At 41.0% G+C, this 23905-nt stretch overlaps 1 protein-coding gene across 10 annotated transcripts in view; it reads left to right on the top strand.

Annotated features, from left to right (window-relative positions):
- The window catches only part of Ttll7 (tubulin tyrosine ligase like 7), a 123106-nt gene extending 102161 nt beyond the window's left edge, over window positions 1-20945 (top strand). For 5 of the 10 annotated variants that reach the window (XM_087625287.1, XM_087625281.1, XM_087625278.1 and 2 more), the window contains one exon: window positions 16572-20940. In XM_087625287.1, coding sequence (XP_087481413.1) covers window positions 16572-16692 — 121 coding nt within the window. In that variant the 3' untranslated portion in view covers window positions 16693-20940. 10 annotated transcript variants of the gene reach the window in all.
- The last annotated feature ends 2960 nt before the right edge of the window (window positions 20946-23905 follow it).

Consider the following 23905-nt stretch of genomic DNA (forward strand, 5'->3'; position numbering starts at 1 on the left):
GGCCACATGTGGGGCAGGCTCTGAATGGGTGTTCCTTCTGCCACTGTTTTAATCTTTGCCTCTCTATTCCCTGCCAAGGGTATTCTTGTCCCCCTTTTAAAGGAGTGAAGCATTCACATTTTGATCATCCATCTTGAGTTTCATGTGTTCTATGCATCTCGGGTAATTCAAGCATTTGGGCTAATAGCCACTTATCAATGAGTGCATACCATGTGTGTTTTTCTGTGATAGGGTTACCTCACTCAGGATGATATTTTCCAGTTCCAACCATTTGTCTATGAATTTCCTAAAGGCATTGTTTTTGATAGCTGAGTAATATTCCATTGTGTAGATGTACCACATTTTCTGTATCCATTCCTCTGTTGAAGGGCATCTGGGTTCTTTCCAGCTTCTGGCTATCATAAATAAGGCTGATAAGAACATAGTTGGGGCATCTTGTGGGTATATGCCCAAGAGAGGTATAGCTGGATCCTCAGGTAGTTCAATGTCCAATTTTCTGAGGAATCTCCAGACTGATTTCCAGAATGGTTTTACCAGTCTGCAATTCCACCAACAATGGAGGAGTGTTCCTCTTTCTCCACATCTTTGCCAGCATTTGTTGTCACCTGAGTTTTTGATCTTAGCCTTTCTCACTGGTGTGAGGTGAAATCTCAGGGTTGTTTTGATTTGCATTTCTCTTATGACTAAAGGTTTTGAACATGTCTTTAGGTGTTTCTCAGCCATTCGGCATTCCTCAGTTGTGAATTCTTTGTTTAGCTCTGAACCCCATTTTTTAATAGGGTTATTTGTCTCCCTGCAGTCTAACTTCTTGAGTTCTTTGTATATTTTGGATATAAGGCCTCTATCTGTTGTAGGATTGGTAAAAATCTTTCGCCAATCTGTTGGTTGCCGTTTTGTCCTAATCACAGTGTCCTTTGCCTTACACAAGCTTTGCAGTTTTATGAGATCCCATTTGTCGATTCTTGATCTTAGAGCATAAGCCATTGGTGTTTTGTTCAGGAAATTTTTTTCCAGTGCCAATGTGTTCAAGATGCTGCCATAGTTTTTCTTCTATTAGTTTGAGTGTATCTGGTTTGATGTGGAGGTCCTTGATCCACTTGGACGTAAGCTTTGTACAGGGTGATGAGCATGGATCGATTCGCATTCTTCTACATGTTGACCTCCAATTTGCTGAAAATGCTATCTTTTTTCCATTGAATGGTTTTGGCTCCTTTGTCAAAAATCAGGTGCCCATAGGTGTGTGGGTTCATTTCTGGGTCTTCAATTCTGTTCTATTGGTCTATCTGTCTGTCTCTGTACCAATACCATTCAGTTTTTATCACTATTGCTCTGTAATATTGCTTGAGTTCAGGGTTAATGATTCCCCCTGAAGTCCTTTTATTGTTGAGAATAGTTTTAGCTATCCTGGGTTTTTTGTTATTCCAGATGAATTTGCAAATTGTTCTGTCTAACTCTTTGAAGAATTGGATTGGTGTTTTGATGGAGATTGCATTGAATCTGTAGATCGCTTTTGGTAAAATGGCCATTTTTACTATATTAATCCTGCCAATCCATGAGCATGGGAGATCTTTCCATCTTCTGAGGTCTTCTTCAATTTCTTTCTTCAGAGTCTTGAAGTTCTTATTGTACAGATCTTTTACTTGCTTGGTTAAAGTCACACCGAGGTACTTTATATTGTTTGGGTCTATTATGAAGGGTGTCGTTTCCCTAATTTCTCTCTCGGCTTGTTTCTCTTTTGTGTAGAGGAAGGCTACTGATTTATTTGAGTTAATTTTATACTCAGCCACTTTGCTGAAGTTGTTTATCAGCTTTAGTAGTTCTCTGGTGGAACTTTTGGGATCACTTAAATATACTATCATATCATCTGCAAATAGTGATATTTTGACTTCTTCTTTACCAATCTATATCCCCTTGACCTCCTTTTGTTGTCTGATTGCTCTGGCTAGAACTTCAAGAACTATATTGAATAAGTAGGGAGAGAGTGGGCAGCCTTGTCTAGTCCCTGATTTTAGTGGGATTGCTTCAAGTTTCTCTCCATTTAGTTTAATGTTAGCAACTGGTTTGCTGTATATGGCTTTTACTATGTTTAGGTATGGGCCTTGAATTCCTATTCTTTCCAGGACTTTTATCATGAAGGGGTGTTGAATTTTGTCAAATGCTTTCTCAGCATCTAATGAAATGATCATGTGGTTTTGTTCTTTCAGTTTGTTTATATAATGGATCACGTTGATGGTTTTCCGTATATTAAACCATCCCTGCATGCCTGGTATGAAGCCTACTTGATCATGGTGGTTGATTGTTTTGATGTGCTCTTGGATTCGGTTTGCCAGAACTTTATTGAGTATTTTTGCATCGATATTCATAAGGGAAATTGGTCTGAAGTTCTCTTTCTTTGTTGGGTCTTTGTGTGGTTTAGGTATAAGAGTAATTGTGGCTTCATAGAAGGAATTCAGTAGTGCTCCATCTGTTTCAATTTTGTGGAATAGTTTGGATAGTATTGGTACGAGGTCTTCTATGAAGGTCTGATAGAATTTTGTGCACTAAACCTGTCTGGACCTGGGCTCTTTTTGGTTGGGAGACCTTTAATGACTGCTTCTATTTCCTTAGGAGTTATGGGGTTGTTTAACTGGTTTATCTGTTCCTGATTTAACTTCAGTACCTGGTATCTGTCTAGGAAATTGTCCATTTCCTGCAGATTTTCAAGTTTTGTTGAATATAGGCTTTTATAGTAAGATCTGATGATTTTTTGAATTTCCTCTGAATCTGTAGTTATGTCTCCCTTTTCATTTCTGATTTTGTTAATTTGGACACACTCTCTGTGTCCTCTCTTTAGTCTGGCTAAGGGTTTATCTATCTTGTTGATTTTGTCAAAGAACCAACTTTTGGTTCTGTTGATTCTTTCTATGGTCCTTTTTGTTTCTACTTGGCTGATTTCAGCTCTGAGTTTGATTATTTCCTGTCTTTTACTCCTCCTGGGTGTATTTGCTTCTTTTTGTTCTAGAGCTTTTAGGTGTGCTGTCAAGCTGCTGTCATATGCTCTCTCCTGTTTCTTTCTGCAGGCACTCAGAGCTATGAGTTTTTCTCTTAGCACAGCTTTCATTGTGTCCCATAAGTTTGGGTATGTTGTACCTTCATTTTCATTAAATTCTAAGAAGTCTTTAATTTCTTTCTTTATTTCTTCCTTGACCAGGTGATCATTGAGTAGAGCATTGTTCAATTTCCACGTATATGTGGGCATTCTTCCCTTATTGTTATTGAAGACCAGTTTTAGGCCGTGGTGGTCCGATAGCACGCATGGGATTATTTCTATCTTTCTGTACCTGTTGAGGCCCGTTTTTTGACCAATTATATGGTCAATTTTGGAGAAAGTACAATGAGGAGCTGAGAAGAATGTATATCCCTTTGCTTTAGGATAGAATGTTCTATAAATATCTGTTAAGTCCATTTGGTTCATGACTTCTCTTAGTCTGTCTACATCTCTGTTTAATTTCTGTTTCCATGATCTGTCCATTGATGAGAGTGGGGTGGTGAAATCTCCTACTATTATTGTGTGAGGTGCAATGTATGTTTTGAGCTTTAGTAAGGTTTCTTTTATGTATGTAGGTGCCCTTGTATTTGGGGAATAGATATTTAGGATTGAGAGTTCATCTTGGTGGATTTTTCCTTTGATGAATATGAAGTGTCCTTATCTTTTTTGATGACTTTTAGTTGAAAATTGATTTTATTTGATATTAGAATGGCTACTCCAGCTTGTTTCTTCCGACCATTTGCTTGGAAAGTTGATTTCCAGCCTTTCACTCTGAGGTAGTGTCTGTCTTTGTCTCTGAGATGTATTTCCTGTAGGCAGCAGAATGCAGGGTCCTCATTGCGTATCCAGTTTGTTAATCTATGTCTTTTTATTGGGGAGTTGAGACCATTGATATTGAGAGATATTAAGGAATAGTGATTATTGCTTCCTGTTATATTCATATTTGGATGTGAGGTTATGTTTGTGTGCTTTTCTTCTCTTTCTTTTGTTGCCAAGACGATTAGTTTCTTGCTTCTTCTAGGGTATAGCTTGCCTCCTTATGTTGGGCTTTACCATTTATTATCCTTTGTAGTGCTGGATTTGTAGAAAGATATTGTGTAAATTTGGTTTTGTCATGGAATATCTTGGTTTCTCAATCTATGTTAATTGAGAGTTTTGCAGGATACAGTAACCTGGGCTGGCATTTATGTTCTCTTAGGGCTTGTATGACATCTGTCCAGAATCTTCTGGCTTTCATAGTCTCTGGCGAAAAGTCTGGTGTGATTCTGATAGGTCTGCCTTTATATGTTACTTGACCTTTTTCCCTTACTGCTTTTAATATTCTTTCTTTATTTTGTGCATTTGGTGTTTTGACTATTATGTGACAGGAGGTGTTTCTTTTCTGGTCCAATCTATTTGGAGTTCTGTAGGCTTCATGTATACCTATGGGTATCTCTTTTTTTAGGTTAGGGAAGTTTTCTTCTATGATTTTGTTGAAGATATTTACTGGTCCTTTGAGCTGGGAGTCTTCACTCTCTTCTATACCTATTATCCTTAGTTTTGATCTTCTCATTGAGTCCTGGATTTCCTGTATGTTTTGGACCAGTAGCTTTTTCTGCTTTACATTATCTTTGACTGTTGAGTTGATGATTTCTATGGAGTCTTCTGCTCCTGAGATTCTCTCTTGTATCTCTTGTATTCTGTTGGTGATGCTTGTATCTCCGTCTCCTTGTCTCTTCCTTTGGTTTTCTATATCCAGGGTTGTTTCCATGTGTTCTTTCTTGATTGCTTCTATTTCCATTTTTAATTCCTTCTACTGTTTGATTGTTTTTTTCGGGAATTCTTTCAGGGATTTTTGTGTCTACTCTCTATGGGCTTCTACTTGTTTATTTATGTTTTCCTGGAATTCTTTCAGGGATTTTTGTGATTCCTCTCTGTAGGCTTCTACTTGTTTATTTATGTTTTCCTGTGTTTCTCTAAGGGAGTTCTTCATGTCTTTCTTGAAGTCCTCCAGCATCATGATCAAATATTATTTTGAAACTAGATCTTGCTTTTCTGGTGTGTTTGGATATTCTGTGTTTGCTTTGGTGGGAGAATTGGGCTCTGATGATGCCATGTAGTCTTGGTTTCTGTTGCTTGGGTTCCTGTGCTTGCCTCTCGCCATCAGATTATCTCTAGTATTACTTTGTTCTGCTATTTCTGACAGTGGCTAGACTGTCCTATAAGCCTGTGTGTCAGGAGTGCTGTAGACCTGTTTTGCTGTTTTCTTTCAGCCAGTTATGGGGACAGAGTGTTCTGCTTTCAGGCGTGTAGTTTTCCTATCTACAGGTCTTCAGCTGTTCCTGTGGGCCTGTGTCTTGAATTCACCAGGCAGGTCGCTTGGAGCTGGAAGGTTTGTCTTACCTGTGGTCCCAAGGCTCACGTTTGCTCATGGGGTGTTGCTTATGAGCTCTCTGAGGCGGCAGCAACCAGGAAGATCTGTGCCACCCTTTCCGGGAGCTTCCGTGCACTAGGGTTTCAGATGGTGTTTGGTGTTTTCCTCTGGAGTCAGAGATGTGGGCAGAGTGTAGTCTCTTCTGGTTTCCCAGGTGTGTCTGCCTCTCTGAAGGTTTAGCTCTCCCTCCCACGGGATTTGGGTGCAGAGAACTGTTTATCTGGTCTGTCCCTTCAGATTCCGGCGGTGTCTCAGAGGCAGCGGATTTCCTGCTCCTGTGCCCTTATCCAAGGAAACCCAGAGGCCGTATACAGTTTTCTCTTGGGGCAGGGATGTGGGCAGGGGTGGGCAGTGTTGGTGGTCTCTTCTGCTCTGCAGTCTCAGGAGTGCCCACCTGTCTCGGTGGTGAGCTCTCTCTCCCACGGGGTTTGGGAGCAGTGAGCTGGAGGCAGGGAGCCGGAGATTGGGACTCCCGCTAAAAACCGGAAGTGTCTGTAGTCTTTGTTTTTAAGAGACCGAACAGGTACGGCAACCTAAAACCTAAAGAAGGTAGATAGATGGTGAACGGAAACAAGCGGGCTTGACTTAAATATTCTTGTTTCCAAAAAATTGGGTAAGAACACGCCAAGCTGTTCGAATGAAGTTAGTTGTTATTCCCTAACAGGGGTATGTCAGCATTCACCTCCGAGAACAATACAGTCTAGAAGGTGCCTCTGATTTGATTTTTATTTTCCAGCACACCTCTACCAAGACATGGCCAAGCTGATCGGCAGGATGTAAATGTTTGTAGAGTTCAATTTCAAAATCAAGTCTCATGTCTGACAAGTTAAAACATGTAGCTATTTTAAAGTCAGAAACACAGAAACAGGCAACTGTTGAACTGCAAGATTACAGGTAGACAAGTAGTCCATTTCCAACACGGTTACAGTACCTGGTAGAACTGAGGATGAACGGTAACTTCCTGTACATTGAACCCATGGTCTTGCACAGGACAGACCTGTTCCCTATGCTCTGAGTTAGTTCCCAGTCTTTGTCATGGTAGCTTCATCATGCAAATGTGACACTACCTAAAGTAGAAGAATGTGAGCTGTGAAAATAAAGCCACAGTCTAAAATGAGTCAGGGAGTAGGCTAAAAACTAACGAGCAAATGGAACCCTAGATGTTGGTGCAGAATGACCTCAGGGAGGGCCCTCAAGCCCCTGTCTCTGCGACAGTGACCTGTGACCACAAAGTGGATTGGAATATTTTTCTCAGAAGGGACCAGCAGACACACTTGCCAACCCAGACTTTGTTTTCTATACACCGTGTAGGCTGTTTTAACCAGTTTTATTCCTTTTGCATGCGGTGGCCTAATGATCACAACTCTAGTGACAGAGTTAGCTGTGAGTATTTTAAAGTTGTATTGTACAGTTTTAACGGGAAATAAACCTTTCGTTAATGGATTTAAACAAATTGTTGCCATTGTGTTGGCGTTCCAGCACAGAAATGAAGAGCCTTTTCTTTAGGGCATAACATGCTGTGAGTGTCCAGGAGTCTCACCCAGGCAAGAATTCGTCAGTGCTCTGGAGTAGCCTTCCTGAAATTCTAGGTCTGCAACTCAGTGTCTATTGATGGATCAGATAGTTTTGTGAGGAAGATCAGTCTGGAGGAAGAGGTCACACCCCACAGTTGCTTCAGTTTTTTTCTTTCTAATCTTTGTGGCCAGGAGAGGTATCCTCCTCCTGTAACCTTCAGTTCCAGACTTCCTCAGATGAGCCTGGGGTTACAGGTCTAAGCACCATGAGGTTCAGTAAGCTTGCACCATCATTCCTGCCCAAGTTCAGAACCCTTCATTACAGGAGACGGATTTCTAAGTAGAATTTTACTGACAAGCCTTACTGGGGAAATGGTATAGGTGACTCCTGTGAGTTTTCTAATACACAATTAAACTTATCTTCTTGAAAGGCAGACTTGGATCAACATGAAGTTTCTACTGCCGTCGCCTGAGAACTTTAATTCCTTCCATGAGGGCCGGAGAGTAATGGAATGTGCAATTTCTCTGCACAAGGGCTAGGCCAGGCGAGTGTGTGTCCTCCTCTGGTCCACTGGTCAGATGATGCAGTTCTGGAAAGAGGCTAGGACATAGTGAGAGTTAGCTCTTGAGGAAAACCCAAGGAGAGGAGGATAATAAACACTTTAGTGCAGTAGCTAGCTTTTAAAACCCAGATGGGCGTCACAGCAATTTAAGAGCAGTAGCTTCAACTCATAGGAAAATGAATCTATAACACTTTACTTTATAGACTTTAGCCTTTGATGGATTAATTACTTTTATTTCTAAAGTATACTTGATAAATATGCACGTGAATGCATATATATACATTAATTACAAGCAAGGGTGTACCTAAGTATGAATGTAACATATGCATTCATGAATTAAGCTTGAGCACTTTTATGAGGAGATATGTCTTTGGAAATTTTATCCAAAAGAACCCCACCCCCCAAAAAACAAAATGAAACAAAGAGAGACAGTTGGCCTCACCTAGTTTTACAGACCTATGCATACCATGACTTTTGAACAATATTTCCTAAGAAGTTTTAAATACTAGATGCAAGAAAGTGGTTTCTGACCTTGAAACCTTACAAAAATAACACACCAATTAAAAAGACACGGCACATGTAAGTCTCATAATAGCCAAACAACTAGGGTTGGTGTAGGAACCAGGGCTTTCATTTAGAAATATGCACGTGTCTATGTGCTCTTGAGGATACTAACGTTTGGGACTGGCTTGATGCTCCATTGTACTATGCCTGGTTGGTAAATTCTCAGGCTCCTCTTTGGTGTCTAGGTTTATATGGGCTCACTGTCAACCCCACCTTGAGAATAGAAAAGGAGAGAACTTAGTTTCTCTTTGTTTTAAGGCTAGTTACCCACCTTCTATACAAAAAACCAAACAGAGCTTTATTAACGAAAAAAACAAACGTTCATTCTCACCTATCAACCTAAGGGCAAAATCCGAAGCTATACACTAGCAAACTGAAGCAAGGTTAGCTAGAGCAGTCCTCATCCGGCTTCTGCGTGTAGCACTGGTGTTAGGCTCCATAACCTGAGGGAGAGATTGAAGTCTTTTGCTACCTGATAGAATAGAGGGGCGGAGAGATGGCTGGCACGTGGCTGAGAGAGAGGAATGTTCACGGTGGGTATGGCAGGCCCTGGGTTTGACCCATAGCTTTGTTCCCAGTTTCAGGTTCTGACAAATTGTGTTATCAGATTGAGTTATACTTGTGATTAGGAAACTGTTTATCCAACCAGAAAAGGCAGAGCAGGGATTTCTGCAGAGTCGTACATGCCCAAACACCCAGCATTCCTGCTCCAGCGAGGAAGAAATCATGGCTGCCTGGCACACCAGGTCCCATGCAGCCTTGTAACCAAGGGGCCTCAGAGGACCGAGGATGCAGACGGGTGTACGGCATTGGGTTTGAGATGGAGAGGTAGTGAAGAAATCTGGGTTCTTAAGCATCTAAAGAGAAACAAAGTAACTTTAACAATCTTGATGAAATCAACCAATCTAAGAGAGTAAATTATTATTTCCTTAGATTTCTAAGTACTTGAGAAAAGAAGTCCAACTTTATCCATTAAGTTGATGAGCGGAGCATGCAGTCATGAAGGTTAAAATGGAAAATTTCCAAGGAGAATATATCCATGAGTTTGAGATGTATAAATGGCCATTAGACAAGTAGCACCAAAAGCGTTAATCCTAAATGAAAAGATGGCTGTATTTTATATTAAAATTAGGTACATATATGAATAATTATCAGCACAGCCTATTAAAATGAAAAAAAAAAACCCAGAAAGCTACAGACTAGAGAAAGATGCCTGCAATCCGTATACCGTATGGACTATAACGTTACAAGGCATGGGGCTGCAGAACTGTAATCCAAGCCTGCAGGAACAGAGGTATATGCAGAGAATCAGGAGTTCAAAGCCAGCCTTAGCTACATAGCAAGTTCAAGCCAGCCAGGATTCCAAGTGACCCTACCTCAGGACAAAAAAGCAAAACACAGACAAGAATAAAGTCCGGTAGAAGTTACATATGAGTTCTTACAACTTAAAAACAAACAAACAAACAAACAAACAAATAAACAAAAAAACCCCAGACCACTTAATGGAGAATTGGTGAAGAAAATGTTGAAAAGGGGGCAGGAAACATTTTTAAATGTACATGAGCAAGTTAGTATGCAAGACACTGCAGAATAACAGAAGGAGGCCACCACAATGCCGCACACTGGAACTGCCAAGAACACCAGGAAACGAGAATCACCTTCATGGCAGGAAACAGCAAAACTGGTATCTGTTGAGCACTGCCTATGGGACCCTACCACTTCCATGGCCTCCGTGCCAGTCATTTCCTGGTAGAAGTGCATAATCAGGAGGACAAACACCCTTGGCCACGGTCATGCCAATGGTCACGGCATTGTTTACTCGTAATACCCTTTTCAAAAATTAGAAACAACCTAAGTATACAACAGAAGAATTGGTACCCATTCTAGAACATCACACAGTGGACTAGCATTCAGTACTGGTAAGGAAAATGGTTTACCTGCAGGCCCAAATGTGAGCTGGAGCAAAGTTAGTCAGGAACAAAGGAACATCGACTTTATTTGATTGTTAATGAAAGTTAAGAAGCGAAACAGTCTTTTAGGAAGATGGATTCAGACGGGAGATAAGGATATAAGTGTTGTAAACACCAAGGTGGACTTGAGTCCGCGGAGAAAGAGGCTGCTGTAACTCTGGGCTCAGGGACTCTGCCCAGATGCCCAACAGGGTGGCTTTCTACAAGTAGTCACTTCAGAACGCGTATAAACTGAACGTCCTGTTTACCGTTCCTTTCTGAACGTGTGTTATACTTTACAGTTAAAAAGCTGCAAGCACATGGCATCATTAATGACCCGAGGCCACAGCAAGGCATGCTGATCTCAGGCAAAGGACCGTCTTACCCGTGGGGCTGATGCTCAGGACATGTCAGCCGTCAGCAGTATTCTTCTGCGTACCTTCTCAGTGACTCTGGGACATGGGCAGGCCAGAGATCACTGGAGTCCTTGAGAGCTGAGAAACAGGTCTCACGTTAGTAGCACGTGACACAGTGCGTCTTTGACAATAGGCCTCGTCCTCTTCCTTCCCCAATCGAAGTCGAAACCACAAGGTACTTCATAATGGCTGGCGGCTCCCAAGCAGGGGTGTGCTCTGTCAATGTGTTAGAATACAGGGAGAGTAGCAAGGCCCAGGCTTGCTTTGCTGCTGAGGATGCAAAGTGACGTGGCTGCTGTGGAACTCGGTGCGGCATTTTCTCAGAAAAGCTAAATGTAACTAAGTGCACATACGACCCAGAAGCGACAACTCTGAGTATAGCCCCAAAGGCTCCGAAGCCAGGCTCCCGGATGCTTGCCCACCATCGTGGATAGCAGCGTCTGTTTTACAGAAGCCGGGCCATAGAACCAACTCAACCGCCATCAGTAAGAGCAGAATGTGAGGTCATACAGTGGAGTATTAGCCTCACAACAGAGACAGCCAGTACACGACTCAAAGGAGAAGCACGGCAAACACTCCAAGCTTGTAAGCAGACACAGTGGCATCTGTGATAAGTGTGTAAGTGTGACAGTCGACTTCATAATCTGGGAGTAAAGTTGAAGTTTCCTAGGTAGGAAGGGTGGAGGGTGGAGGTGAAAGAAGCATTTTTATAAATCAAAAAAGAACTTTTTTGTGTATTCGATCATGTTTTTCATCTCCCTTAATCCCTCTCACATCCCCACCCACCCAACTATATGTTTTCTCACAGAAGCAAATCAAAACAAGACCATAAGCAACAAAAAGCCAAGAAACACACACAGAAGAACCCCCCACAGTGAGAATCAGCCTGTCCAAGCAGACATTTTTGTCAATAGAAACATCGCTGAGTTCGGTTTTCGTTGCTCTTTTAGGCCTGGACATGGGGCAGACCCTGAGTGTGGTAATCCACCCAGTGAGATCCATTGGAGAAAACCAATTTTTCCTTTGCCTGTGGGTATCATTTGCAGATAGGGTCTTGGTTGAGAGTGGGAGCCCATGTTCACTTTTCTCCCCTCAGTGCTGGCACCCCACCTGGCTTGAACCAGGTCTTGTGCACGCTGCCAGGCTCTGTGAGTTTGTACGCACATCAGTCCTGTTGTGTCTGGAAGACACTCTTCCTTCAGAGTAATCCATCACCTCTGTCTCTTAACGACCTTTCTGCCTCCTCTTCTATATATTCCCCGAGTCTTGAGGGGAAGGGGTTGATGATGGAGGAGGGACAGCATCTCCCAACAGACAGTGCTGACCAAACTGGATGGCTGCTTGCAGAGGAATGAATATAGAATCCTATCACTCACCCTGTGAAAAAACTCAACTCCAAATGGATCAAGAACCTCAACATAAGACAGATAAATACCCTGGATCTGATAGAAGAGAAAATGAAGAACAGGCCTGAGCTCATGGACACAGGGAAGGACATTCTGAACAGGATCCCGACAGCTCGGGCACTAAGGATCAACAGTTAACAAATGTTGTCAAGCTGAAACACTCTGTACGGTAAAAGACACCGTGGCTTCCTACCAAATGGGAAAAGATCATTACCAATATGATAGAACGCTCTTATCTAAACATATAAAGAACCAAAAGGGCACCACGAAGAAACCAATAGCCTAATGTAAAAAATGGAGACGGAACTAAGTAGCCAGTTCCCCCCAAAGTTAAACACAAGTGGATACAAAACACACAAAGAAATGCTGGACATCTTTAGCCGTCAGGCAATGCAAACTAAAACTGCTCTAAGGTTTCATTTCAGCACAGTCAGAATGGCCAAGGTCAGTCAGCAAACGGCAGCTCCTGTTGGCAAGGTTGAGGAGCAAGGGGAATGTTCATCCGTGGCTAGTGTGAGTGCAAATCTGTGCAGCTATAAGAGAAATCAGTGCTGTGGTTCTGAAGCGTCCGTACCTCGAGGTGGACCTCACGATTCAGTTATAATACACGCGGACATATACCCAAAGGCCTCTGTGTCTCACTACCGAGGAACTTCTCCATCCATGTTCGCTGATGGGCAGGGATTGGAAACACCCTAGATGAGTGGCTTAGGGAGTGGTGGCACATTTGAGCATTATTCAGCTGTTTAAAATGACATCGTAAAATTCATAGGTAAATGAAAAGAACAACAGAAAAAATAATGGTGAAAGAACTTAGATCCCCAAAGACAGACACTGGAGCTTTTCCTCTTACGTGGACACTAGCTTCCAGCCTTTGGTCTGTGTAACACAATCCAAATAACCACAGTGGCAAGGGACCTAGTAAGGGACTAGGGAAGAGAAGAGGATTTCCCCTAGAGTAGCCTTTTGTAAGTGTCTGCCGCTGAGCTGAGGACTTGATAGTGTGCCAGGCAAGTCCTCTTTCCAGCGCGTTCCCGAATCCACGCTGAGGAGAAGAGAAACTAAGAAAACTAGGAAGTGCAGAGACTCGTTTTGGGATGGCAGCAGGATTCTAGACTTGCGGGTGGTTATATAAGATTAATAGACTTAACATACCGAATTTTATATCCAAAATGATAAAAAAAAATTCTATGTCACAAAATTTCAAGACTGTAAGAAAAGTCCTCCAAAGCACAGGGAACACAGTCTGTTGAATTTTATTTACCCTGCAGTCCTCAGACCACGAATCTGGGTTCACCTGAAGGAGTTCAGGGGTCCTTGTCCTACTACAGAGAGATGCTGGAAGGTGAGTGTCTCGTGTTCAAAGTGAATTTCCTATCAGTTTCGGGTTGATTAGCGTTCTGGGGATCACCAGAATCAGCAATAAGGTAACATATAAAACTCTATACCAATCCGGAATTTTAAAAGTACGCATCCTACGTCTACACACAACCCGTGAGGATGAGCACCCCTTGCCTTACGAATGAGGAGAATGGCTCTGGTGCAGAGTGAATGTAGACGCTCTGTTGTGCTGCTCCTGGGTACCAGTTAGCTGTGAGCTATTTTGGTAAAGCCAAAAAAAAAAAAAAAAAAAAAAAAAAAGAAAAGCTAGGACAAAAGCTGTAAACTTCTTTGTATTTTTGGTACTTATATGGACCCTTCAGTTATAGTTTATAAATTTACTTCCTAGAGACAGTCTTCCTGCTTAAAAGAATTAAACTGTGTTATTTACCTCCAACACAAAGAACGATTTAAACGCACTCTTTGCTGTTCAGCTACTGTGGCGTCTTCGAGGCAAATAAGCCTTGCATCGCTCCAGAGTGCCTTGCGATATCCGGGCATTTGCTTTAGGCAAGCAGTGTTTTTGCTGTATAATTTCATCTGCTCTTTCAAGTTCGTGATGATGCACTTCTCTTTTTATTCCAGTCCAAAAGAACAGTTTCTTAGTAACTTCCGCTTCTATTAAAAAAGTTGGTCTTTGGGGTTGGGGATTTAGCTCAGTGGTAGAGCGCTAGTGGTAGAGTGGCAAGGCCCTGGGTTCGGTCCCCGGCTCTGAAAAAAAAATTTGGTCTTTGTGGCGTGCATATACCAACACTGTTGTCCACTTCCTGAAGTACACAATAACTTCATATAAATTCTGAAAGGACAAGTGTGGAATTGTCATGACCAAGAAGTTCAGTCCTGGACAGCAGCAGCCCTGTAGATGTGCAGAGGGCTCTGAAACTTTCAAGTCCCTTCGCTAGCTGTGTGACCAGGGGAAAGACACTTGACCCTGTGTTCTTCAGATAGCTGATTCACCCTTAAAATGGCGTTAGCAGTGACACTTACTTAGATGATTGTTATTTGAATTACATGTTAATATTTATAAGGAAATTATAAGTGCTAGCCTATAAAATACTATTTAAATAATTGTTAGTCTAAAATAAATTACCTAGGATCTTGTACTTTGTGGTTTTATTTACTTATTGTTTTCATGTGCTAAGAAGAACTTTTGAAAGGCTAGGTGTCGTAGCCCAACTCCCAGGAAGCCCAGGGCAGGAAGATGGTGGCTTCCAGAGCTAGTGAGAGACAATAGAAAAACATTTTCGGGAATGTCGCTGAAGTGTCAATAGCACTGATTTATTGGAAATTAAAATTTTAATTAGAGGGCTGTCAAAATGGCTCAGTCGATAAAATGTTTGTCCCACAACCATGAAGACCTAAATTTAGATCCCCAGAACCCACATAGAAGCAAAACCTCGGCAGGCTTAATGGCCACCTATAATCCCAGAACCCAGTAGATAGGGGGCATTTGGGACAAACTGTCTAGCTTCTGAGCTAGAGAGGTCCAGCAAGAGACCCCGTCCCAGTAAGTAAAGTAGAAAATGATAGAGAGAGACGACTGATGACGTCAACTTAAGGCCTCTATGCTCATGCCCAGGCAACCATATACGCATGCGTGAGTGCGCACTCTTGCCTGCACGCACGCACATAGGTACGTGCATGTAGAGGTTGGCATGAGTTGCTGTTTACTGTATAATTCCTGATGCGTTTTCCAGAGGCTAGAGTAGCTCCCGCAAGTGTTGACTATGGAGTTTTGATCAAGCCCCTTAGTTTATTTTGCACCTTCCCCTACAAAAGAAGGGAAGCATTTTTTTAATGGCAAAACATATCAGATTAATCATTAGGACGTCACCAGCTCTTGACATCATAATTAATCCATATAAATTACTCTGGTGATATTAAAAAAATAATTTATATAATCTGTGATGTGAGAAATCAGTTGTTTCATTATTCATCACTCATTCTGGAATTTTGATTTAATTTAGTTTGTTGTGTATTATTTTACTGCTCTATTAACTTAATGATTGGAGCAATTATTTATAGTTTGTGATATTAGGTAACAGATTTAGTAGGTATTATTATTCATGATGAAGTAATGTTTATGGATATTATGGAAAACCCTATTTTAATCTGAATGCTGTTTGCAGTTTGATTATAATGAATTCTTTTCTTTCTCTAAGATTCACAAGAAACAACTGTAAATTTACTTTCCCATTAATATAGATGTATCATAATTCTCTCATTGCTTTACATAGAATAGACAGCTGACGGCTCTTGCACTCATTTTGTTTCTTCTCTGTTCATTTATGATGTTGTCTCTAGAGGATTCCTGTGCCCAGCGAAGGAAGTAGATATTCCCTGTCATTTATTTATTGTTTCAAGACCACAGCTAATTTCTAGTCTTCTGTTGTCACATATGTGATTGAAAATTCATCACATATCATTGTCCTGACTGTACAGTACATTGTTCAAGTCATTACTATAACTTTGTCTTTGGATGTTATGGTTAATTTCCATATATATGTATATATGTATGTTAAATTCCGTGTGTGTGTGTGTATGTGTGTGTGTGTGTGTGTGTGTTTGTGTGTGCATTTCCTTGGCCATTCATCTCCTGCCCTATCGATTAGAATGACAATAATCTTATCAAGGTTTTCACAGGCGAAGATGATATGGATGCAGAACTTATATGTAATTCACAATTTTTAAGACTTGTCATTAAAAAAAAACAAGGTCCAGTTTCTTGGCAAGTGGGACCTGAACTGACATAAATTTACTTATAGTCTTTATTATTAATTGTGAATATTCATACTTTTATTATGCAAAATTAATGTTAGCATGTTAGCATCCTGATGGAGATGTTACATAGAATATTTATTATCTTGTCTTTCTAAAATCACAAAGTGGGAAAAAATCACATATTCAGAAATATGTTTGGCTGCATGGTTACATATAACTTGTAACCTTGAACACTGACTTGTCTAAGAATACAAAGTTTCCACTTAAGGATGTTTCAGATGAACTTTAGTTATAACGATCAGTGATACCTTATACAGTTAGGCTCCATGGTTTTTTTATATCTTTGAAACAAATGCTACTGTTAATGTGAATCAGTAAGCAATGGCGGGGTGCTTGAGTTCAAGAAGGATAGCACGCTGTACTCTAATTTATGTGTTTGTATCTCTATGTTCAACTCTTTGAAGTTCAGTCTTAGGAGGAAAATTCTCGTATGAATCGTACCATTGTGATAGCAACAGTATTCAGATGGGTAAATAATTAGTTGAGCAACCCTTTCTTGAGTGATGTTGACATTAAAGTTTTTGCAACGATCTAATTTTTCTAACTACCTTTTTTAGGTATTTGCTACCAGGAAGTACTCAATTCCTCATGAGGTCACCACTGTACAACATGAAATATAATTCACCCGGAATGACTCGCTCCAATGTTTTGTTTACGTCCCGATATGGCCGTTTGTGAAACTGAGTGGAAGATTGCCATGGGCGGTGCATAATAGCCATTCATTTATTTTCTCCAGTTGAACCTTAAGGAAGCGACCCTTACGTGCTGTTTTATGTATATATGTCATATAAGTGTGTGAAATACATACACACATGCACTCAAGTAACATATAAATATATATATTTATTATATGTAAGAAGAATTAGCAGAAGACTGAATATAAGATTTAACCTTTCTGGAAATGTAATAAACCATGTTAAAGTTGTTTACACAAATACGCAAATGTGTAGAATTTGCTAGGTTTATAATTAATTACTTCCTACTAGAAATGTTATTTTTTGCTGCAGAGTTGATCCTGAAGATCCCATCATTGTGTGATAAATTATTTTCTAGACAATAGGGCTTTCGGCTTGAGAAAACACTGATCGTATCCTATTACTTCTCTCTATTAATAGCTATGTAACAGTGAAACACAAGGCTTAGATGCCTGGGCTTGGCTTCACTATAGGATTAGGATAAAACGGGTTCCTTGTTACTCTAGCACACTGCAAAGTACTAGGAAATATCCCAGCCTGACTCTCCAACATTTTACTCCCCTAGATGGGAATTTAGCCGCTTGTTCTAGTGTGCATTTTCAGTAAAGATCTGGTAAGACCATGGAATCATGCAGAACGGGAGGCAATCCAGTGGGTCAAGAATCAAATGTAAACATACTTTGATTTGACATTTTCATGGCTAGTCACACAGAGAAACAAGACAATGGCAGTGACAGGAGCTTTGCTGTGTGACTTCTGTGTCACTCTTCTTTGGAAAGCATATCATGGATGGGTTTAAGTCTCTCAAAGTTGAGACCAATTTACCTCACAAAGTCCGATAACAGTAGCTTCTCATTTCACCCCAGAAAAGAATCTAAAGACCCTGAAGAGAAGACTCCAGTGAGCCCAGGCCACTGTTCCATGGTGTAATCTGGAGGGAGTCTTTATTCAAAGTTCAGTGTGAAGTTGTCTCCCTGTCCAGAGACTTCATGCTTGGGTTTCAGGGCAGCACACGCCGCTCCCATTCTCGCTCTTCCTCCCTGCAGTCTGAAAACCAGCGTGAGCTCTTGGCCTTGCATACAAATAGAGACCATGCCCTGTGGACCTTTGGACTTGGAAAGTACAATATTCACTGGAACTTCCCTCCAGTGGTTATACTCACACACATAAAGCTTTTGCAAATCTCGGAATATTCACCACCTTCCCGTATCTTCATATCTCTTCCCTGTAAAGGAAGAGGAAACTCCAAAGCAGCCAGGGGTCCCTTGACCTGGTCTCATCCAAAGCTGGACAGGTGGTGACCCAAAGTTGTAAGATTTAAGTATTTCATTTAAGAACTACCTTTGGGGAATATACTTTTTACCGCAATATTCATATTTTTTTACACACATTACCGGCATCTTCTTAACTGGTTTATGGCTGCCCACCCACATGCATTCCAGCAGAGATTTTTGTACTGGGAACATCCCACATAATTTTGTCTTACTGTTTTTTAAAGAGAATAAAGCCTCCGGGTAAAGAAGATGAGTGTGGTATTTAGGAGTCAGTGTTGTGGATTCTTCAACACGGCATAGATTCCTTAGAGTAAAGGATGCACATGCCGGAACACTTCTGAATCTTCATGGGGATAATAAACAAATCAGCCCCTTTGGGGTTGGTCTGTAGCCATATTTGTTTTTAATTCTTGGTTTAAAAAATCATGGAGGAATAAAAAAATCTAAAACTTATGGATATGCCATTGATAAGTGACACCAACCTAGTTTGTTGGCCATTTACCTTGTCTTACCTCACAAATGATCATTTAGTCGGATAGAGTATGTACTCCGAAACTTCTATCAGGTACTAGGAAGGAATTTTCATTAAAAAAGAGAGGGGGATGTCCATGTTAGGAATTCTTACCCTAGAAACACACACTAAAAGCTAAGAGTAAATGCAATTACATGAAACTGCCAGGCGATTGTGAAAAAAAAACCATGATTTTCTTATCTATCCAAGCAAGGCCTTGTTTTGAGCACTAGAATGTCATTGCCTCCATTTTCCAGTTTGGACTAGTTGGACAGGACGAAGTTGTGTAGAAAGCCATGTGTTCATTATCTAAGTGCATTACCTGGTGTGCTGTGGCCTGTGTTTGTCACAGCACCATCCCCTGATGAGCAGCCATGAGAAGACATGATAACGAACTGTAGAAGTCTCAGGAGGCCAGAGACAGGTATTACAGGTATAAAATATTCCTTAGTTTTTGTTACCCATTTCTTGTGCATATGCTTCCAACATATCTGTAGTAGAAACTGTAAATCTCTCCTTAACAGAAGAGAAAGAAGACTCCAGAAGCTAGTTAGTCTCACCAGGATTTTTTCTGACAATGGACTTTGGTTTACCTACAAGGAAGGGGATGGGTGTAGACCTGCAGTGTAGACCACGGTGGTTCATTGCCAGGTTGGAATGCTTATGCAAGCTAAGATACGGATGATTCCCCGATTGTCTAAGTAGTAACTCGCTTGTTTTATGTCCTCACCTGCAAACAGAATCTAAAGGTACAGCTTGGTTTTCACTTGAGTAAGCCAGCCCTGAAGGGTTGAATCTGTTAAAAGACCCTGTTGCAATATGAACGTAAAGTTGTATATGGGTGAAGCAACTCTACTGTCTGTAAGACATGAGGGCTTGCCTAAATTAGAAAAGAAAGCTCTTGTTACTCATCTTTAAAGTTCTAACCAAGCCAAAACCAAACCCCTTTCTTTGACCTAATGTTTGTGCATACACAGAGAGTAAGTGCCTCCTAGGCATCAAGAAAATGATTTCATTCAAATTATCTCATTAGCCTGGAAAGTAGATGAGAATGGGATGATGCTGACGGGAAATTTTAGATATTTGAATAGAAATTCAATGCTTTGTTCCTTAACATGTCAATGTTATTCTGTGTGAACATTACCTTCAACCTTAAACATATGCAAGGCAATACACACTATTCACAGATACCAAAAAAGATAGCTGCATACACCTCATTACTTTATCTTCTACAAAGCACTTATTCATTCTTAAATATATATTCTTCTAAAAATAGTAAATACCTCGAAGTGACAGGAAATTCCTTCCTTCCTTATTTAGCAGTTGCTAGCTTACATCCCAAATCCCATGTACTTGGTTCTAAGCATTAAACAACAATAAAAATATAAGTATACAATTACGTTCTTGTGACCTGGTGGTTTTTGGAAATTTGCTTTTCCCTGTAAACCAAGAGCTTTAAATGTGAAGGGCCATGTTATCTACATATTAATTGTTAGATATTTAATTGTTTTGAACTAATGTTGGCTTGTGAGTAAATGAAAACCGTAGAAATATATTCATAAAGCAAACGATTCTGCGCACTTCTCTCTCTCTCTCTCTCTCTCTCTCTCTCTCTCTCTCTCTCCTCTGTTCCCTGTCTTTAAATTTGAAGCTTTAGCTGTACATGATGGGCAAAGTAAAGAAAAGATTGAAAGATTGCCTTTTAAACACTGGTCTCCCTTGAATTTTTATAGTGGTGTGTTTTTACACGAGCAACAATAAAACTTTGATGAAATATTGGGTCAGTTTAGGAGCAAGGTTGAAGGCTCTATACCTAAGAGACACAAAGCGTCGACCCACGTGAAGTGAGACGCACTTTAACGGTCTTGTGACTGTAACTGATGGATTGAGATGGCACCTGCTGAGATTGCTTCTATGTTTGAGGGTCTGCCACATGGTAGGAGATGGGTATTGGAAGAAATTTACTCAGGTAATCCACTGTGAGACTAAGAGTGTTGTGTCACCTAGGAATCTGTATAAGGCTTCTGCTTTATCACCCCCTATGAACTCTAAAGCTCTTGCAACGACAAACACATCACTCAACAGAGTAATGGTAAATTGTAAGAAGGCTTGCCTTTGAACGGTGGCCGGATAACTATTGTATTTCTTTCAAAGGCTAACAGCCATTTTTGGTCCTTGAGTTCATATAAGAACTAATCTACATGCTACAGTATCTGAATGCCAATGGAGTCTGAATTTGAGGGGGGAGAGAATACATTTGCTGACAGGACTCATGGGTCACATGATCCCTGTGTGCTTTGCTTCCTGTAAATGAATGCAGATGTTACAAAGATCCGCTTGAAATGCCAACAAAGTGTGCAGCTGGCATTGCTGTGGCATGCGCTACCGTGTGACACATGTATGGCGAAACTACTTCAATTACCACAATAAAATGTCAACACAAGAAGCCTACAGTGTGTCATCCTTTGGCTTGTCTTTGCACGTGTATTCGCACACATACTGACTTTGGTAGAAGAGTTGGGCAACCAATTAAACAAGCTGAACTGAGCCTTCAATTTGATGAAGGTATTTTCACGGTAATTTTTGGATTTTTAGCTGCCGTGTAAACTACTCTAGGGGATGGGGCTACCTGCTGGTAAGAGTCAGGTCAAGAAAGTAGAATTGCCAGCTTCTCTCCCTCGGATGGGAAGACAGAGTGTTCTAAGAGTCAGCAGCAACAGCTTAATGTGATTATACAATATAATAATTATATTATCTCAGGCATGAATTTCATGTCTTAGGAATTGACAATTTTATCATTTGCTAGCAATAATCAAAGCATCAAAACGTAGACCATTCTGTCTTATTGCTACTCATCTCATCGCTCTTTGAGATGTTTATGACAAAACTGGGATGGTTTCCCTTCATTTGTTTGATTTGCTGGGGAAGGAACTCAAAAGTGCCAGGAATCCAAGGCGAGGAATCCAGTAGCAAGGATCCAGTCAGGTAGTGGGTAATTTAACACAGACATGCCTTGACTTCTCTTATTGACAACCAGATGGTGTGGAAATGACTATGTGTACTGCGTTTATGAATGTGTGTGTGCCTCTGTGTATGTACATGCATATGTATGTATATATAGGTGCATGTGTATGTTATGTCTATGTGTTTATGTATGTGTGTGAGTATATATGTGTATGTATATGTATGTGCTTATGTATGTGTGTATGAGTATGTCTGTATATATATGTCTGTGTATTTGTGTGTGCTTATGTATGTGTGTGAGTATATATGTGTATGTATATGTGTGTGTATATCATATATGTATATGAATATGTGTGTATATATGTGTGTGTGTGTGTGTGTGTGTGTACATGTGCATGAGTTAGCCCACACTTCATCTATTCCAGGAGACAGGGTCTCTCAAACACATTGTTTAGCACGTTTAGCAGGTCACTTCTCTTTTAGCTGGGTTCCCTGGCCAGCAAGTCTAAGGAATCATCGTGCCTCCTCCACGTCTGCTCCCTCCAAAAGGGTTGGGGTTAGAGGGACATCGGCCATGTTCAGCTTTTGTAGGAGTGCAACAGATCTGAACTTAGACGTCCCAGGCTTGTGTAGCCAGTCCTTCTACCCACTGGTCCTTGTCTTCCCAGCCCCCAAAGGTGACTTTCAAAATGCATTTAAAAATTAATACTAATTTTATAAAAATACAAAATAAATTTTTTTTCAGTGATGGAAAATGATGATACCGATGTGTGTGGCTTGGTATCTGCCTCTCCTATCAAAGAAAGCACCACGAATCAAGCAGTACACATGTAATTCACAAATATAATTCAGTTTTATTAAAGGTCAAAAGTCTTTAATTGCAAAATAAAATATCCTGAAATAATTTATATTAGAAAACTAAACGTGTCATATCCAAAACGAAATGAACCCTAAGATCTTTTATCAGCGGCACAAGTTTAAACTAGTTTGGAGAGCGTTTTTTCGTGATTTTTCTTCATACACATACGGAGGGTGGCGGCGGCAGTGCCTATCCCTGTGGTGTGGCAGAACTGGGGAAGAAATGTAAGTGCAGAAGATGGATGTGTTGTCCGACTGTCTAGACCCAAGATGACTGACAGGAGGCACTGGGAGTGCAGGTCAGAGGTGCAGAGCTTGCCTCACACCAGCAAGTCCTTGCTTGCCGTCTGCCACTGTGAAAACAAACCAGACAAGTCCCAGGAGTCTGGTCAGAAGAGCCTAGAGTATGTGTTAGTTCTACCCGAAACTCATCATGGTATCTCGTGCTACAGTGCAGTTTTCAGAATTAGACTTCTATTAAGAAGACTTTGGAGAAGAGAAAGCCCAACCAATGTATGCACTGGTAAGTGATCAAGACCACAGTGTATTCCAGTAAACGATGGTGTTACGATTGCAGACACAGAGAGTCAGACCTGGTGCGAGAAATTTACTAGGCCTTGTCCCTTGAGATTCGGCCATTTACAGAGACCATTTAAACTTGATTTTCAAGAGCGGTGGCTTGAATCCAGCAAGCATGGCCAGAAATAAAAGAAGCATAATGGTACACAAGAATCAGACAAGCCATTTGCAACAAACGTTAATCGTGATGTGTGAAGTGGGGTAAAATACTCTAAGAATCCTGCCAGGATACCAGAATGGCTAATGAAAAGACAGGCAACATCTATCGGGTCCTACTCGATAAAGGCTTTTGTCTTTAAGGAAATTCCAACATTCCTCATTGACAGCCAAGAGCTTCGCATGCTGTCTTGGTGTGTATCAAGAAGCACTTGACGGCCATGTGAAATGATATTCTCAAATCAACGGCCTGCTGCTCATGGAGGGAGATGGAGTTTATCCAAAGCCTGTCACAGTCTTTGTGAGAGACAATATTTATCAAGTCAGATGTTTTCCTGTGCCTGTTTTATTTAGAGTAACACAGTGGCAATTCCCTCAGTAAATTCTGTCGCACTTGTCTTGTGCCATGCAAAAACACTGTGGAACTATCTCTAACAATATGACAAAGCCACCCTTGGTTGTGTTTAAGGAGTATAACATAAAACGTAGTATCAAGGCCCAAGCTGAAGAATTAAGCATTCTTCGTTAGGTTTTAAGTTTTAATTATGTGTGTGTGTGCGTGTGTGTGCATGTGTGTGCATGTGTGTGTGCATGTGTGTGTGTGTGGTGTATGTGAAGATGTGTACGAGGGCAGATACCCAGAGAAGGGAGGGCATCGTATCCCCTGGAGCTGGCGTGACAGGTGATTTTGAGCTGCCATACATGGGTTCTGGGACCTGAATTCAGGTCCTCTGCAACGGCAAGGGTGTTCTTCACTCTTGTGCCATCTCTCCAGCCACCCACACTGAAGTATTTCATGCAGTTGCCAAAGCTACAGACATTAGCGTCGACTGGGTAGCAAATATTGTGGGGGA

The sequence above is a fragment of the Rattus norvegicus genome, chromosome 2 (genome assembly GCF_021556685.1).
Source record: "Rattus norvegicus strain SHRSP/BbbUtx chromosome 2, alternate assembly SHRSP_T2T, whole genome shotgun sequence".
Lineage (NCBI taxonomy): Eukaryota > Metazoa > Chordata > Mammalia > Rodentia > Muridae > Rattus > Rattus norvegicus.